Source organism: Chelmon rostratus, chromosome 10 (genome assembly GCF_017976325.1).
Source record: "Chelmon rostratus isolate fCheRos1 chromosome 10, fCheRos1.pri, whole genome shotgun sequence".
NCBI classification, from domain to species: Eukaryota; Metazoa; Chordata; class Actinopteri; order Chaetodontiformes; family Chaetodontidae; genus Chelmon; species Chelmon rostratus.
Window position 1 is genome coordinate 6,804,773 of NC_055667.1, and position 15,574 is coordinate 6,820,346.

The 15,574-nt window shown below is 42.1% G+C and overlaps 1 protein-coding gene across 1 annotated transcript in view; it reads right to left on the bottom strand.

Moving 5' to 3' along the window:
* Window positions 1–249: 249 nt before the first annotated feature.
* Window positions 250–15,574, bottom strand: part of mtor (mechanistic target of rapamycin kinase) — an 82,348-nt gene continuing 67,023 nt past the window's right edge. Inside the window, exons 39-58 of the mRNA XM_041945081.1 lie at window positions 15,288–15,485; window positions 14,777–14,877; window positions 14,495–14,591; window positions 14,307–14,405; window positions 13,037–13,159; window positions 12,578–12,760; window positions 11,695–11,829; window positions 9,623–9,797; window positions 7,426–7,561; window positions 6,223–6,370; window positions 4,658–4,780; window positions 4,077–4,159; window positions 3,895–3,967; window positions 3,744–3,818; window positions 3,007–3,142; window positions 2,026–2,091; window positions 1,846–1,926; window positions 1,526–1,606; window positions 985–1,090; window positions 250–796 (exon numbers count right to left, since the gene is read on the bottom strand). Coding sequence (XP_041801015.1) covers window positions 781–796; window positions 985–1,090; window positions 1,526–1,606; window positions 1,846–1,926; window positions 2,026–2,091; window positions 3,007–3,142; window positions 3,744–3,818; window positions 3,895–3,967; window positions 4,077–4,159; window positions 4,658–4,780; window positions 6,223–6,370; window positions 7,426–7,561; window positions 9,623–9,797; window positions 11,695–11,829; window positions 12,578–12,760; window positions 13,037–13,159; window positions 14,307–14,405; window positions 14,495–14,591; window positions 14,777–14,877; window positions 15,288–15,485 — 2,235 coding nt within the window. The 3' untranslated portion in view covers window positions 250–780. The remainder of the gene's footprint in view (window positions 797–984; window positions 1,091–1,525; window positions 1,607–1,845; window positions 1,927–2,025; window positions 2,092–3,006; window positions 3,143–3,743; window positions 3,819–3,894; window positions 3,968–4,076; window positions 4,160–4,657; window positions 4,781–6,222; window positions 6,371–7,425; window positions 7,562–9,622; window positions 9,798–11,694; window positions 11,830–12,577; window positions 12,761–13,036; window positions 13,160–14,306; window positions 14,406–14,494; window positions 14,592–14,776; window positions 14,878–15,287; window positions 15,486–15,574) is intronic.

Below are 15,574 nucleotides of genomic sequence, written 5' to 3' on the forward strand. Positions count from 1 at the left end.
CTGATGAGTGCATCCTCTCCCCGAGTATTTCCTGAGAAGATGGAGGAGAAGAATCTTATTAGGAGTCAGAGTGCCCTCTGTGGGCACTAGAATGAAAAACAACGGGAGAGGTGGGAGGGGGGACCATGCCTTTTAACAGAAAACCTACCAGATGCAAAAAAGATGCAAAATTGTACATCCAACTGTTGCCCCTCAGCCAAATACAAACTGTACTGTCAAATGAACACAGCACAGCCACAGCGGTATCTGTACAGGGTTTAATGGCACACAAATGCCCATACAGTACATAATGATCATCTCAAATCAAATCTGACTTATAGCTTGTCATGAGTGAACTGTAAAGAATGTTTAAGTTAGTTAAAGGCAGACCATATTAATGAAAACTGTCACATTAATACACAATGATACGACGGACTGGTGTCTAAGAAGCGTACGGTGTGTGAAGTAAGAAATAACTTATTACAATATGGCCACTGTAGAAAGCTTTTAGCTAGTGACTATGGTATTAAAGGTGAGGAAAGTCATTTGAAGGAATGACGGCATTTTGAGTTAAATTATGATCATCAGGTAAAAACAGAGCTCTTCAGATGCTCTCTCATAGACTTAAAACATGCCACTGGAAAACCAGATCATTCTGCAACAATAACACAAAAAATATCTTTCTCAAAGGCTCTGCACTGTGCCGCTTTTCAGTGGACACATATTTGAGTCGAGTGCTTCTTCTTGTTTAACCGATGAGACAGAATGTCAAGTGTAACCTCGGCTGCCGAAGACGGTTCTTCACCAAAATGGACACCTGAAGACAGAAAAAGTAATGATTCGCTTAAGTGCAGCAAAGCATCCTTGACTGTCTCACAGAAACGTGGGAAAACTACAGCATGATCTGCAGACGAGGTCATCATGTATTTTTGTTTTTTCCTGCTTCAAATGACAAATGCAAACGCAGAGAGAGAACAAAAGGAAAGCTGCAGCAGCTGCACTGACCATCCAATGTAGCACTGGCACAGGTTCTCGTGTGACGTGGCTTGCTTGATGAGGAGCTCCACTTGAATGGGCACATCCAGCGTCTCGTCGTGAGAGAAGTCTCGACCTGCGGGGAACAAACGCACATCAACACGCTGGATCTGTGCCAGAAAATTCAATCTGCTCAAGCTCTGTGATTTCAAGGACTTTCATCAGTGATACCACAGTATGTTTACGATTTTTAAGAGCTTTCATCTACAGAAAAATGTCGTGGGTTAGCCTGTATGTGTTAGTCCAGTTGGCATTTTTCTGAAAAGCATTGAGTGACTAAATCCTTTACTGTGCACTTGTTTCACAATGAAGATGTGTTTTTTTTTTTTTTTTGAGTTGGCAAAGTGATGTGTACAGTAAGGAGCTCTCATTTGACCTGAGGAAGTTTAACAATGCTAACTAGATATCGGCATTTCTTGCAGAAACCTGTGGAGGAAGAAAATAAAATCATAGCAGAAAAGCTAATGTTTCTCTAGAGCCCTTTGTGCTTTTTGAGTGCTGGAAAACTTACCTGTAAGTTTGTCTCTCACTCTGTTGATAATCTGGATAGCTTTCTTGTTGAGTGCCTCAGGTTGTACCAAACCGTCTCCAACTAAAAACGAAAACACAAGCAGCCTGGCATCAACCGCTAACAACTTAAGAAAAAGCAAATTAAAGTGCTGTCTGTCTCTCTCTTTGTAGCTGAGGGAATATGGACTTAAGTGCTGCCTTGCAACAGCACAGCAGTTGCACCAACCATTTACAGAAACAGCAAAAGAGCTCGGTATTGTTGTGGTAAAACGAGCAGAGAAACACCAAAGGCTTCTACAGCAGAATGAGCTGGTAACTCACTGAAGGAGTGAATGGATTCCGGCACTGTGGTCCCTGGTTTCTTGTGTGTTGACTCTCCAAGGTCTATTCCCTCGAGGGCCTCTGCAAGGATGCCACACAGCCACGGGTTTTAACCACGTTCTCACAATAAACAGAAAGCAGGAGGCAGCTGTGGCCACACTTTGTACTTTGTAGACTCACCCACTGACTGTCCAGCGGTGTACGAGTCCGTCCTTGTGCGGGAACGCTTGTTGCCTTTGGTGTTAGCTGTGAGTGAAACAGGCAAGATGTGTGAGAGCATTTCTTTCATTCTTAACATGTTCACTGCTATTTTTTTTTAACTACTCTATGTTGTATTTTTCATCCGTCACACAGGAAGCAGAATCAATTCAAAAGCAGAAAAATGAAGCTCTTTGCAATCAGTTAAGGCTCTCATATTCTGATTACTGATTTTACAAAAACTGTCTAAATTGACTAATTAAAGACATATCTGTGTCCCTGAAAGAGGAGACATTCACCACACGTAGCTGAGAATTCAGAAAATGGCTACAAACTGTAGAAAACACTATGACCTTCTAACTGATGTGTTTAAAACAGACCATATATGCTACAGATTCTTTATTTTTCCAACATTTTGAAACCACTTTTTGTTTTTAAGGATCAGAATAAACACCTACAAATCCCTGCAGTATTATTATTTCTTCAAATATAAGCTGAAAATAATGACCCTCATTCTCAATAACACTGATGTATTCTACTGTAGCGGATAAAATGTCTTGCTTCAGGCTACCTTGACAGTATGAGAGTGTGCCAGAGATACTCATTCACTTTGTTGACTTGAATTTACCCAAAGACCTTTTGATGTCTACACCACTTCTTGATGCCTCTGGTCACTTTCTCTCCAAAATACGAGCCAAATCGATTTCCATTTTACTACTGAGACAACACTTTAGTTTTTAGCCCGGTCGGATTAAATTTACCGCTCCACTCTCACATCCACTGCAGAAAAGAGTTTCTACTGTACAGTAAGTGGAGTACTTTGCGCTGACCTTCACAATGTGTTTGTTGCTCCTGTGTGTATGTGATACTGAAACATATCATGTCTGTCGTCTGTGCTCTTTCACTGAAACTCTGTGAGACGATGCTGAAAGTACTGAATGTGACCAGCTGGTGATCTCTTACTGTCCATGAGCCTCCAGTTGAGCAGTGGGTCGTAGACGAAGGCCTCCAGCACGGCCATGACGCTGTCCCGGTGCTCCCTCAGCACCTCCATCACCGTGTGGCAGGTGATCCGGTAGTTCCCGTCCAGACCCGTCACCTGGCGCAAAACCAGACGCAGACTTTACTGATGGAAACAAACCTTTTACAACATCAGAGGATTAAGTGTCCGTGTGTGTACATTGAAAGAGAGGTCGATGTACTTTGTAGTTAAGAGCAGGTTCCAGTTCGGTGTTTTAAAGTGAAGTGGTGGATCCCTTTTTGTTTATATTTAGATCACTGAATTGTGCAATAAAAAAAGTTTTACATACATTTTTAACGTCTAAACTTTTCCAGTTATTTAAGAGATGATGCAGCTTAAACCTCCCACAATGCTGAGTGTTATGTCATTAATGCTTTCATTTGGAATTCCTTTTCTTCTTGGCTCATTAAATACAAGGCGGAGTGAGTCATCACGTCGATAAAGCACCGCACACACGGAGAGATTAATTATTATTTTGACTAAAATACAGGAGACACAGGCAGAAGAAAAAGCTCAGACAGGATTCAGTTTAAGTCCAGCAGAGTATTTGTAGCTTTTATTATGAAGGGGACTTTAACACTTGGATAACCCTGGAAAAATAACACCTTACTCAAAAGATTGTTGTGTTTTTGACTTTCTTTTTGTATTTATCACAGTGTAAGACAGCACAGTTGCATACCTCCATGGCGTTGGTCAGCATCCTCGTCAGTCTGAACGGGATCTTTTCAGGGAACTTCTCTCTGGTCATGGCGACCTGGTGGCAGGTTGTAATTCCAGTCAGTCTCAGATGAATAAAACAATAATAATCTGTGGATAATGTCTCCTCTTACCTCAAAACAGTCTCCAAAGTCAATGTGGAGGATCTTGCCGCTTAACCGGTCTAACATCAAGTTGGACGGATGCCTGGAGAATAGAAACATTGTCTCCTCATTGATGATAACCGTCATTATTATCATTCTAACAGCCGACTGAAAACAATGCAAGACTTCAACCTTTTGTTTGAGAAACTCACCTGTCACCCAGCCCCAGGATGTAGCCTACCATGGACATCACGGCCAGGGAGCGGGTGTAATTGGTCCTCCTGTCGAACCACACCTGGAGGACAGACAACATCTGCATCTTTAGGTTCACAACATGAGAGCAGAACAGTGTGGAAGATGGCACAAAGATCTCTGGCAGGCTGCTTCAAACATCTTTGCAGACACTTGAACATGCAGAACATCAGGCACACAAGGTACTAATGTTCCTACAAATGGATTCAATTTGAAGGTCTGTTTGTTATGTTCTGCTAAGTCTGAAAGTAGGACACACAACCCAGAAAAATGATTCTTCAGGGAACACAAAAGTTTTATTTACAGTTTCACTATAACTACATTTACTTCAGTAATTACAAAGGTGAGACACACTATTTCATCTGCAAATGAAATCAAATGAAAACCTTTCCAACATGACTGCCAATCCAGAGTCCAGAAAAATCTGAATTTGTTGTCTTTTCTATAACTGACCCCAGAACCACTGAAATGTGCGAATGGATGCTGAAGCACTCGGTCATCCTCCCCTGTGCTGACAAAGGAAAGAAGCAGAGCGTCTCACCTCAGAGCTGGGGCTCTTGAGCCACAGGAGCTTGGCCAGGTCATCCCCGGCCGTGTTGTTGACGGCGTGCTCGAACACCTCCACCTTCTCCATCAGCGTCAGGTGGTCGTAGTCCGGGGCCATCTGAAAAACACGAAGCGCACTTTAGCTGTGAACCAAAACACCATGCAGCAAGTTTAGACAAGTTCAATTCTCTTCAATACCAGACGCAAGTGAATGAGAGGTGAATAGTGTTAACTGTTTTAAAAAAAAAATGCTTTAGTACCTGTTTTGGGTGCAGATGTCGGTGACTGTGTTTAACCTGCAGGTATGTATTGGACAGAAGAGTTCCCTGCACACTAAGTTGAAAATAACCAGAATAATGCCTTACCTGTTATGAATGACTGACTGGTCAACTTAATATCTTGCCACATAGAAGGCTTAAACTGAATGCAACACATCATTAAAAACTGAGACACCATTAGTAAATTGAAAATAAACTCAAAGGAGTCTCATTTAAAACATGCCAGCACAAGAAAAAAGGACAATTTCCATTGATGGTTTAATTGCTTCAATTTGTTCTCACATCTGAGTGACATTAGACCACAAATTCCACAGGTCATGTTTTGAGTTCAGTTTTCATCACTACTGATGAAACTAACTATTTACCAGACATCTTTGAAACTATGCCCAGTTTTTCTAAAGCAAAAGGCCTGTTTTTCATCTTCAGCTAACGACGATGAGCCCTGTTCTGTGCTAAAAGGACAGCTGACAGGCAGGTTGGGAGTGATATTCCCTGCTCGTCTACTCACAGTCTGACAAGGTCTGTTGTTTTTTTTATCCTGTTGACCAATGAATCATGGTTGGGCATGATTTCATTGTCCTGCTGTGGACCAGTGAGACTTGAACTTCAGCCCTGGCTTCTCCTGTAGCCTTGATGTTTCTTTGGCTGGCATCACGCCTTTGTCAGGGTGGCGTTTTCAATCAAACACCTCTCAAGGTCTTAAGCTGCTCTTTCCCTGCTCCTATGTGTCATCCGAGCCACTTTCACTTACTCTAGTGACATTTTAGAACAATTTTCAGAACAATTATCTATGTGTGTGTTCTCTTTTGACTAATTGGGCTTCTTGAGGCAGAGATATGTACTTAATTTGTGACAATTGACAACCTGTGAATGTGTTTTCATTAAAGACTGATTGGTATTCATGAGTATAATCACTGAAAACACATGCTTCCTCATCTCTGATGAATCTATTCAGTATTTAGCATGGCAGTGTGACATGAAAATTACAAATTTACGGACATTTCATGAATGAGACCAACTGTTGGAACAGTGAGTAACATGTGACAACAGAAGCTCATTTACACATAAATGCACCTATTTAATAATATAGTGTAGCATAATTAAAATCCATTCTGCAAAAGTACTTTTGTCTAACATACTAAAATGAGTTAACTGACTGAAACAGAGAAAACGCTAAAGATGCAAACTAACACAAATGTAGGCAGGAGATGAAATATGAAATCTGCTTTCAGTTCTGAAAATGCAGGAAGTAGAAACCTGATGGATGTGATTGTCTCCTCACCCTGAGCATGATGCGATGTTCGATGTTGAGCAGAATCTTTTTCTTCTCTCTGTAGTCTCTGATGAGGGCATGCAGGGTGTCACAGTGGGGCACCCAGCCAATCAGGCCTGAGTTTGTGGACAGGGGGATCACTGCGTAGCGCTGAATGCTGATGAATGCAACACAAACAAGCGCACATGTCAAGGTTTCAATCATTTCGCTTTTTCCTCAACTGTGAGTCAAGTCAGTTTTATTTGTGTAGCACATTTCACACACAGGTAAACTCCACGTGCTTTACAAAGAAACAAAGAAAGAATTCAACAAATGAGACAGAAAACATGTAGAATACAGACAGACAGAAGCTGCGTTTCCATTAAAAAAAAAAGGAAATTTAGGTGTTTCCATTACCGTTTTTTTATTGCGATATTTAGGATTTGCCCATTTCTAGGGGCAATGGAAACACAGCTAGTGTAACCTTTAAACCAGCCACGTAGCACATACACACATAAAAAATTGCTTCTATAACCAGCCTTCCACACACACACACACACGCACGCACGCACGCATGCACGCACATGTGCACACACTTTGTGACAGTACAGCCACCTACTATGGACCTTGCAATATCTGCAAATTAAGCATAACGCAGCATATTTATTATTGATTTGTGTTCTTCCTAGCTTGTATAGATATGCCATACAGAACATGTTGTAGTATAACGTAGAATACTTTGTTATTCTCAAAGGAACATCATACTTGTCTTTAACTATCTTTGACTTTTTAACTCAACCTTTTAATTTTGAACTTTCTTTTTTTGCTCTACTGTACCACCATGTCAAATTTGTGTGTACATTGTACATTTAGCAAATGAAGTGATTCTGATTCTTTGAAATCAATTCTTTACTGCACCAGCAGCCAGTGAAGAAGTGTTTTCAGTCACGAGCTGTATTTTCCTGGTCCCAGTTAGCACTCTGGCTGCACATTTTGGATGAGCTGGATCCTTTGATGTCAGCTCTTCCTATCACTGTGAGGCAGAACTCACCAAGCGTTGGATTGTTCAGCTGCTAACAGGGAGCGTGAGCTGGGGTTAGACCGTCGTGAGACAGATTAGTTTTCTCTTTGTCTTTCTGGGAAGTGCTGCAAAAGTGTGTGTGTGCTCAAGACATGTGTGAAATGTACTGTCCCTCAGAGTCTGGGTGTGTGTGAACATGCCTCTGTGCCTACCTGAGGTTCTTGCGCAAGGACGCGGGGTCATTGGCCAGCAGTGTGTTGACCAGACCAAACAACTGCATGACTCTCTCATCCTGCCGGAGGTCCTCGTGGCCCTTCAGCAGGAACATGAACTCGTGGCCGTTGCTGCCTGCAGAGGGCGTCACAAAACACAACATTGATTCGCTGCTCGAAAAGGGTTACGACATTATATGGTTAGATTTAGCAGGACTGGCTGTTCCTCCAGGGTGCTCCCCTCCTGCTCTGCAGCTGCACCCCCATTACCTTCTTGTAAAGCACTGTCAAGTGAGTTTCAGCAAGCAATAAAGTATTTCATATGAACCGCATTGCTGCTACAGAAGGCTTTGTCCCAACAATCCCTCACTTTATGGTCACCCTTGGTTTGGAATGCACTCCAAACTGACAGATATGATGACTTGTGGTAAAATAACTGTGCTGTGGAAAAGAGCTCCACTTGTGATTTGTGCAGCAGAAGAACACAGCATTATCTCGATCATCATCACGTGGGGTGGAAAATATGTATCTATGCACTGGATGAACCGTGACATCAGCTCAATCCTCTGGAGCAGAGTCACCTTTTCTGAGAGGAAAATGTATTTGATGATGTCACACATCTAATTGTTCCACTATCTTATTCTGTCCTCTGAGTTCTCAACAGACCATATTACAATGATTTCACTGACACTATAATTGCCATACTACCTTTAATGGGGTAACCTGATACTTTCAGGGGAATGAGTAAGACAGAGTGCCTGTTCCAACCCCAGTCTGCTCCTAATGACAATCCCAGGAAGCGATGTATTGTGTGTCACTAGGGGGACAGAGTGCTGACAGTAAATCTAAACTGGTAGTGGGTGGCAGGTCTTAATCTGAAGTCTTGCTCCAGAGGTCAGTTGATTTATTGGCTATCATCTTTTACAGAGTTTGTTGTGTAACACTGACAGGACACATCAGAACATGGTGTCACATTGTGGAAAAGAATGAGGTAGAGTGAACCCTTTGTTATTGATCATCTGAAGGTTTGGCTTCAAGACAAGGTAACTTTATAGCGCTATGCCATTTTAGGAGCACTTCAGTGTTGTACTTCAAATCACAAAGCATAGTAGGGAATAAGGTGTCAGACTTATTCATTTCTGTATTTAAATCAATGCCAATGGACGGCATTTAGAGGAATCCTGACAAACTGATCTGTGCCTGCACGCACCGTTTCTCATGCCTCCACCAACCTGTCAAGTTGCAGTTCACATCCGTGTCTGTCCAGAGTCATACACAGTGACGACTTTGCAAGAATTTATTGAAAGGTATTAGGTGTATTTTTTGGCAAAATGGACAATATCACTATATTGACATGTATGATTCCAGTGAAAAACATGCCGTCTTCACTTAGAAACTACTTTTAAAGAGGAGCACAGAGGACTGACAGAGAGCTTCATTACATGGTGCAACAAAAATCACCTGAAGCTCAATATCAGCACAACCAATGAGCTTGTGCTGCACTACAATGCTTCAAATATGGATGTTGCAGCATGGAAGGTACAAATCATAAAACATGGATGCTTCACACACATCTTCAACCCGGCAGCACAGAAGATCTAAACAATCAGCACAGTTTGAAGGTGGACACCCAAGATTAGTGTCACCAATTCAGTATCTGACCAACGTGAAATATGGTTACAACCTCCCCTTCTTGTCCTACCTTACGGTATTAAATAATGGCCAGATAAGTGTTTCTGCAAAACATTACACAGAGATATTGCAAGGATGGGATGTACATATGTACAGACAGAGGGTCGGACAGCCCAAAAACATAATGCCTCTGGCCATGGCCATGCAGAGACATAAAAAAACTCACGACATTAGCTTTTTGGCCACTGAATTTATAAAACTGGAGTATTTTAGGTGTTCACTTCATCACAGGTTTGATCTTGCTTCTCTTTGTAAGGAGGATTTTTTGCTCTGGTGTTTTATCCACATGCAGAACTTTGCCATGACTGATGAATTCAAAATAAATCATGGCCTTGGAGCTGTTTGTTGTTTGGGTAGAGCTTCTATTAATCTTGAATTTTCTCTAACGCAATGGCCCACGCCTGCTGAAAGCATAGGACTTTGGACTAAAGATATTCTTTAATCTATTTTCCTAACATAATGGGTTCAGAGCCATTAGGCCTTTGCAAGTTTCTCCTAATCTTACCCATGATGGTGAGTTTGCGGGGGCGCTGCTTGGAGGTGATGACCTGAAGGGAGGGGGCGATGGACTGGATGCGGATGATCGGCTGGTTGGGGTCATAAGTGCCTGGTACAGCTAGCTCCAGGTCGCGGCACATCAGCAGCTTTGGAGACACATATTGCAGCTCCAGGGAGGTCAGCTGCATGGAAAGTTGATGAGGTGGGGATGTAGCACAGGAAGAAACAATCAGCTTTAAAACAAACAAAACAAAAAACAAACAAACCCTGCACTGGCAAAAAGCTCCTGCCAACAGCGCCTGAGCCAATATGCAGAGTGATACAGATACTGGCTCATATCCAAGCTAAGATCTCATCTGGAAAAAAGGTGTTTACACACAAGTTTTAATAAATTACTGTGGAACATTTCACTCTCTATGCCCATCAATAAATGCATTTTCTGGTTGTCTGCGTTCAACCATGAGTGATTTAAACTGCATCAAATTTGACTATTTTCAGGCTTTTTAAGTTCAATTCTGAATGCTAATGTGTGGTTACTTGATCACAGCTGCAACCTGCGCCGGATCTGCTGTTTGCATGAATCTTGGAGAGGGTTTATTTATATGTTAATGCCCAGAGGGGGAATACTTGCAGTGCTGCCAGCACGTTACTATTTTGATGTGTATTTCATGCTGCTTACTGTAACGTCACAGCAGGGAGCACATCCACGAGAGCAGGACCATGCCTGTGTGTCAGATAGCATTGCCGTCTCCATTTGCTGTGTGAAGCAAGAGCTCCTGACAGGAACTATTTTTAATGTCACTCTGAGATCAGCTTATATTCATTCGAGAGGCGACAAGACCTGGTGTGGGTTAAGTTTAAGCCATTTACCCAAGGCTTACCAAACTGACTTTGAACAGCGCACCAATGCAGGTGAACAGGTTCATCACAACTGTAACAGCTAATACAGCCTCTGGCATACAGTGTTTGCATGTGCTCAGGAAGAGAACATTTGTGTATACAGAACATTATGACAATGTTAATGTGCATGTTATCATATCCACATGTTTGGCATATAAGAGACCATAGAAGCTTTCTAGCTACTAAGTATATTGGAATATGGAAAACAAAGTTTAATGATGAAGTAAACAGCTGTCCGTCTGTTTTCTGGCTGTTTAACTGTGTTTTGAGATACTGATGAACTTACACAGAATGACAAAAGCAGCAATTCATCACAACGGTTGTGTGAATAGTGCAACTAATAGTGCAAGCAAATAGCTGGACCAAAAAAAAGACAAGTTCAGGTCATTATCACATGCAAACACCCAGAGGAACATTTGCTGCCTCTTGCAGAATCCAGATTTGACCTGAGATTATTTAAATGCTCCTCAGAATTTAGCAGATCAACTGGCTGCTGACTGTATGATATCAAAAGGAACGATGCTCTGCCATGATGTTCTGCCATTCCTCTTTGACTTCCATCACCCCTTTGTTTCATCACATCCTGCCATCCTTCAACATCTTTCAACACCGATTTTGGCATCTTGTTCAATGACTTCACCCAGAGAGGGAAGAATGAAAGAAGTCCCTTGTTTCTCCATCAATATCTTCCAATCACAGCTAAATCTCACTCCTCCTTTATATTTTACAGGACTGAGACAGTATGTATAGATTTACCTGTCAGGAGATCAAAGAACGAGGCAGGACATAAAAGACAAAATATATCTCATCACACCTGACAGGAGATTGGAATGGACACAGGAATGCAGAACTGGTGGATGTCAGCTCTAATTTTCCAGGAGACTTAGAGTTGCTGTTTCAGCAGACTCTTATCAACCGCATTTGTCTGATTTACATTAGACTGTATGGTTGAGATTCACTGGTACCTGAAAGGGACTCTAAGTCTCTTTGTCCTTTTGGTGAACATACCAAAGCATACTTGCATCTTTTCTTTACCTTGAAGAATGTTTATCTACAATATATATTGTACATTTACATCTGTGCACATACCTGAGGCAGACTGCAGTGGCTATTAGAATGTGATTTATAAGAAAAACTAGTACAACAGATTCAATGCATCGAATCCACAGTTTCACTCACCTGTGGCAGCTGTTTGGAGATGCGTCTGAATACATGGTAGTAGAGGTCCCAGGCCTGCGTCAGGTCTTTAACGTTTCCAGAGCGCATGTACTTCCTGCACCAGTCCTGAGCCTCCATCAAGTCCCTGCCATAAGCCTGAAGCACGAAGTAAAACAAACACGCTCTGTCCCTGTACAATGACTCATTCAATTAAATGACAATGATTTGCCAAAGTAGGATTATAAAAGTGAATGTTAAATATCAATGTTCCAACTTGTTTAATCTGGGATTTCAGTAAGTATTTTGTTTTTAACAGTGCACATCTGCCAAGGCAGTCTGAATGGAAACATCTGATAGTGTGCAGAGAGTGAGGGTCACTGGTATGTCTTGTGGCTGTAAAGAAAATAGGTCAGCGTACAAATCCACAGTTCACCTGTGGTCAGAAAACATATGGAGTTGCATTTACAAAGGCTAGAAAATATTCACCTCTTCTTCAACTTTTTAATGTTGTACTTTTTTACAACTTTCAATTGTAGTGAATTAATGAAGCTTTTGACACCAATTAACAGAAAAGACTACAAACTACTACCAACTGATCTAATCAAGTACAAATATGAAGCTTATTATGTTTTTTTTCACTCCTTGGGAACTATATTTAGGAACTGCATCAGAAAAGAAATGTTCCTTTTGTGAATTTGTATTTGAGTTTCCACTAAATGACAAAACAATGGATTAAAACGCTGCAGCTTTATTTGTGGTGTCATTTTTTCACACATCAAGACAACAAACAGCCATGTAAGTTTTAATCTATGTTGGAAGGGAGACATGCAGAGGCTATAGTTTGTGGTATTACACTAAACAAGACTAAACTCTCAATTCAGACCTGATCTGAGAAAATACGCACCTGGTTAAAAGAGGTCTCTTTGAGGGTCTGTGGTCCCCTCTCCATCATGGCATGCAGAGGCTCTAGCACAGCAAACATGCCCTTGACGTTGCGCTCCCCAAAGTAGAGGCGTGATGCCTCTTCGAGGCCCTCGTGCCACATCTCGTGCCACAAGATGGCCACTCGGATAAGCTCCTCACTCACCTAGATGAAGAGAAACAACGATGAAAAGGTCAGACTGCTCTCTGATATTGGACCAGTGACAAAACTTGAATCTGAGACAGAAAGAAGAGGAGACGAGGAGGAGGGTCTTTTGTTGTAAAGTTGATAAGTCATGTCAGGCTGTCGGAGGTTAACTGATTCACAGTTACTGTACACAGAGAAGCAGAAACTGACTGACAGAGGCTCCCTTTTTGCCTTAAAAGAGCAAACCTTTATGACCCTTATAAGTATAGATGACATATGATTAAATTTCTGTACCATGATGGCCTGCTGAACCAGAGTGTTGCAGTGTTCACACATGTTCTTCAGGATCTTGTTAGCAGCATTGTGGCGGGCTGTGGTGGTGGACTTGGAGGCCACAGTCAGCGGGTAGATCAAAGCCTGGAGGTGAACAATCCAACAATCACTCATCACTGGCAGTACCGCTCTAAGTTACCACAAGAAATGAGCTCCTGGTTCTGTTTTAAATTGTGGAACGCTAGCAGCAATGTGAGCTAGTGTTTTGTAACAAAAACTATAATGAAATATTTTTGTGACTTTTATTTTCCATGACTGAGACGAGACTATGACAAGACAGCACCAACTGATTTTTAAAATAAACATACTTTAAAAAATACTCTTCCTGTGCTGTGTGCAAATCAGGACTATATTGACACAGCACAGTCAGGACTCGGTGAGTGTGTGTGTGTCTTTGTGTTTGTGTGAGAGTTGTATAGAGAGGGGGAGAGAGGGAAAGAGAGTGTGTGTGTCAGTATACAAAGGTGTCGGTTACACACTGAAGTGTGTGTGTGTGCCGGTTGGTCGGCGTTGTAAGTGTCGGTTAAAACCGGGGGGATGCAGACATGAAACTGTAGTGTGGCGAACTGTATCAAAGCACTGATGTTCCAGCTAGATTGCAGGTTTGTTGAAAGCAGCAGTAGGAGCTTCAGTCTAAAACTAGCGAGCTAACAAGCTATAAGTCAGTACCCTTGCAATCATAAACAAGAGCCTAGTATGTACCCACCACCTGAGCAGCTAACTTACTAACTGATGTATCTGGTGACATAAAAATGCTGTGTTTATTTGTCCTTCACATTGCCATCAAAATTAATTTGATTGGATTTGGCATCAGAATGAATCTGCGTGCATGCCTTTAATTAACGTCATCAGACCACGAGAACTGACACTTTCCTCAGAGCTGCATTCTGAAACTGAAACGTCTTTTTCAACAGACGATTATAAGATAAAATCTGAGGTGAAATACTTTTGACTAAAATGACAATAAATATTAGTTTTGGCTTGACTAGGCTTACCGAAAAGGTCGACAGTTTTCAATGAGTAAAACTAAACTGACATAGTTATGGTTTTCTTTGTCTAAGATATGACTAAAATGGCCAGACCTTTGGGGACAACTTAAACCTGACTAAAAACACAAGATGAGGTTGCCTAAACATGCTTAAAATTTACAAAGATCATTAGACACAGAGGTAAGAGTAAGACTACATTAAAAACAAGATGATGAAATCACCACTAATGTGAGCAGACTTACTTGCGGATGATAACGTCCAATGTCTGTTAGCAGCTGGTGGATGAGACGACCCACCAGAGCTCGAGGGGTGTCAATTCGAGCTATGAGCTGAGGGATCACCTGTACAGGCAGAGAGATGATGGAATAAACGCTCAAACACGGGTTTACTCTGCCCAAACCGTCTGGCTAATTAATTCGTCATGTATTACCTGTAGCCAGGTGTCTATCTGAATGGTTTTGATTCCCTCCACCAGGGCTTCGTTCACTTCAGGCCAGTGACCGTAGTCAAACCACAGAGTCAGAACCCTGAACAGCACGAAAAGCAAAAGAAAAAGATTAAACCGAAATCTTTTCCCAGCTAATTGTTACAGTCAACCACTAGGGGTCCTCCTATCCCCACACACACCATCTACTGGGAATCCATGAATATGAGTGCTGTTTGTTTGCTTGGACTACTTGTCCAGTGTGTGCGATACAGTCGTCTAACTCACCTGAGTGTGTCCTGCAGGTTATTGCCTCTGGACAGGGAAATAGAGCGGAAGAAACCTTGAACGGCAGGAACTGTGTACAGGAGCAACGTCTTCGAGAGGTCCTGTGGAGGGACAGCACACAGCAGATGCTTTCACATGCATGAAAAAAGGCAGAAAAAAGCTACACTGGAGAACATGCTGTACTGTAGGTGTATATGAGTGCATGTGGGGATGGCAAAGGCAGTCACTATAATTTAGTTCATTGCTTATAAATCTATCATTACCAGAGAGAGCAAAGATGAAGCAAAAATGAAGCAAATTTTTCAAAGCTCTGCCAGTGACAGGAAAAGGGCAATGTCACAGTATAATCTTGTCAGGCTAAGCAATGCTCCACTTGCCCCTAGAAGACAGTGTTGTTGTGACATTTAGGTATCTTTACAAACGATTTCTGCCTTAATTGCACTGGGGGTGCTGGGAGAAGAGGAAACACAGAATGGCTGATGACGATGGCTTAACTCTCCGTGACTCTCACCTCATTGACCTTTTTCTGGCCCGGTGAGGGCACGGGACTGTGGTCGGTGCTGTCGACCTCGCTGTCGCTGTTGCTGGCTTCGCTATTAGCACTTGCCCCGCTGGCGTGTCGCAGCTTCTTCTTCTCGTCACGTCCTTGGTTTTGGTGCTTGTAGTGCAGCACTGCCTCAAAGTTCATCACTGCCCAGGCATGCCAGGCCTGTTGAGAGATGGTCCAAACTGGGTGAAACTGGATTTTCTAAGACTGGAAATGAATTCCACATTTGCTCATGATGTCATTTTCCAGTT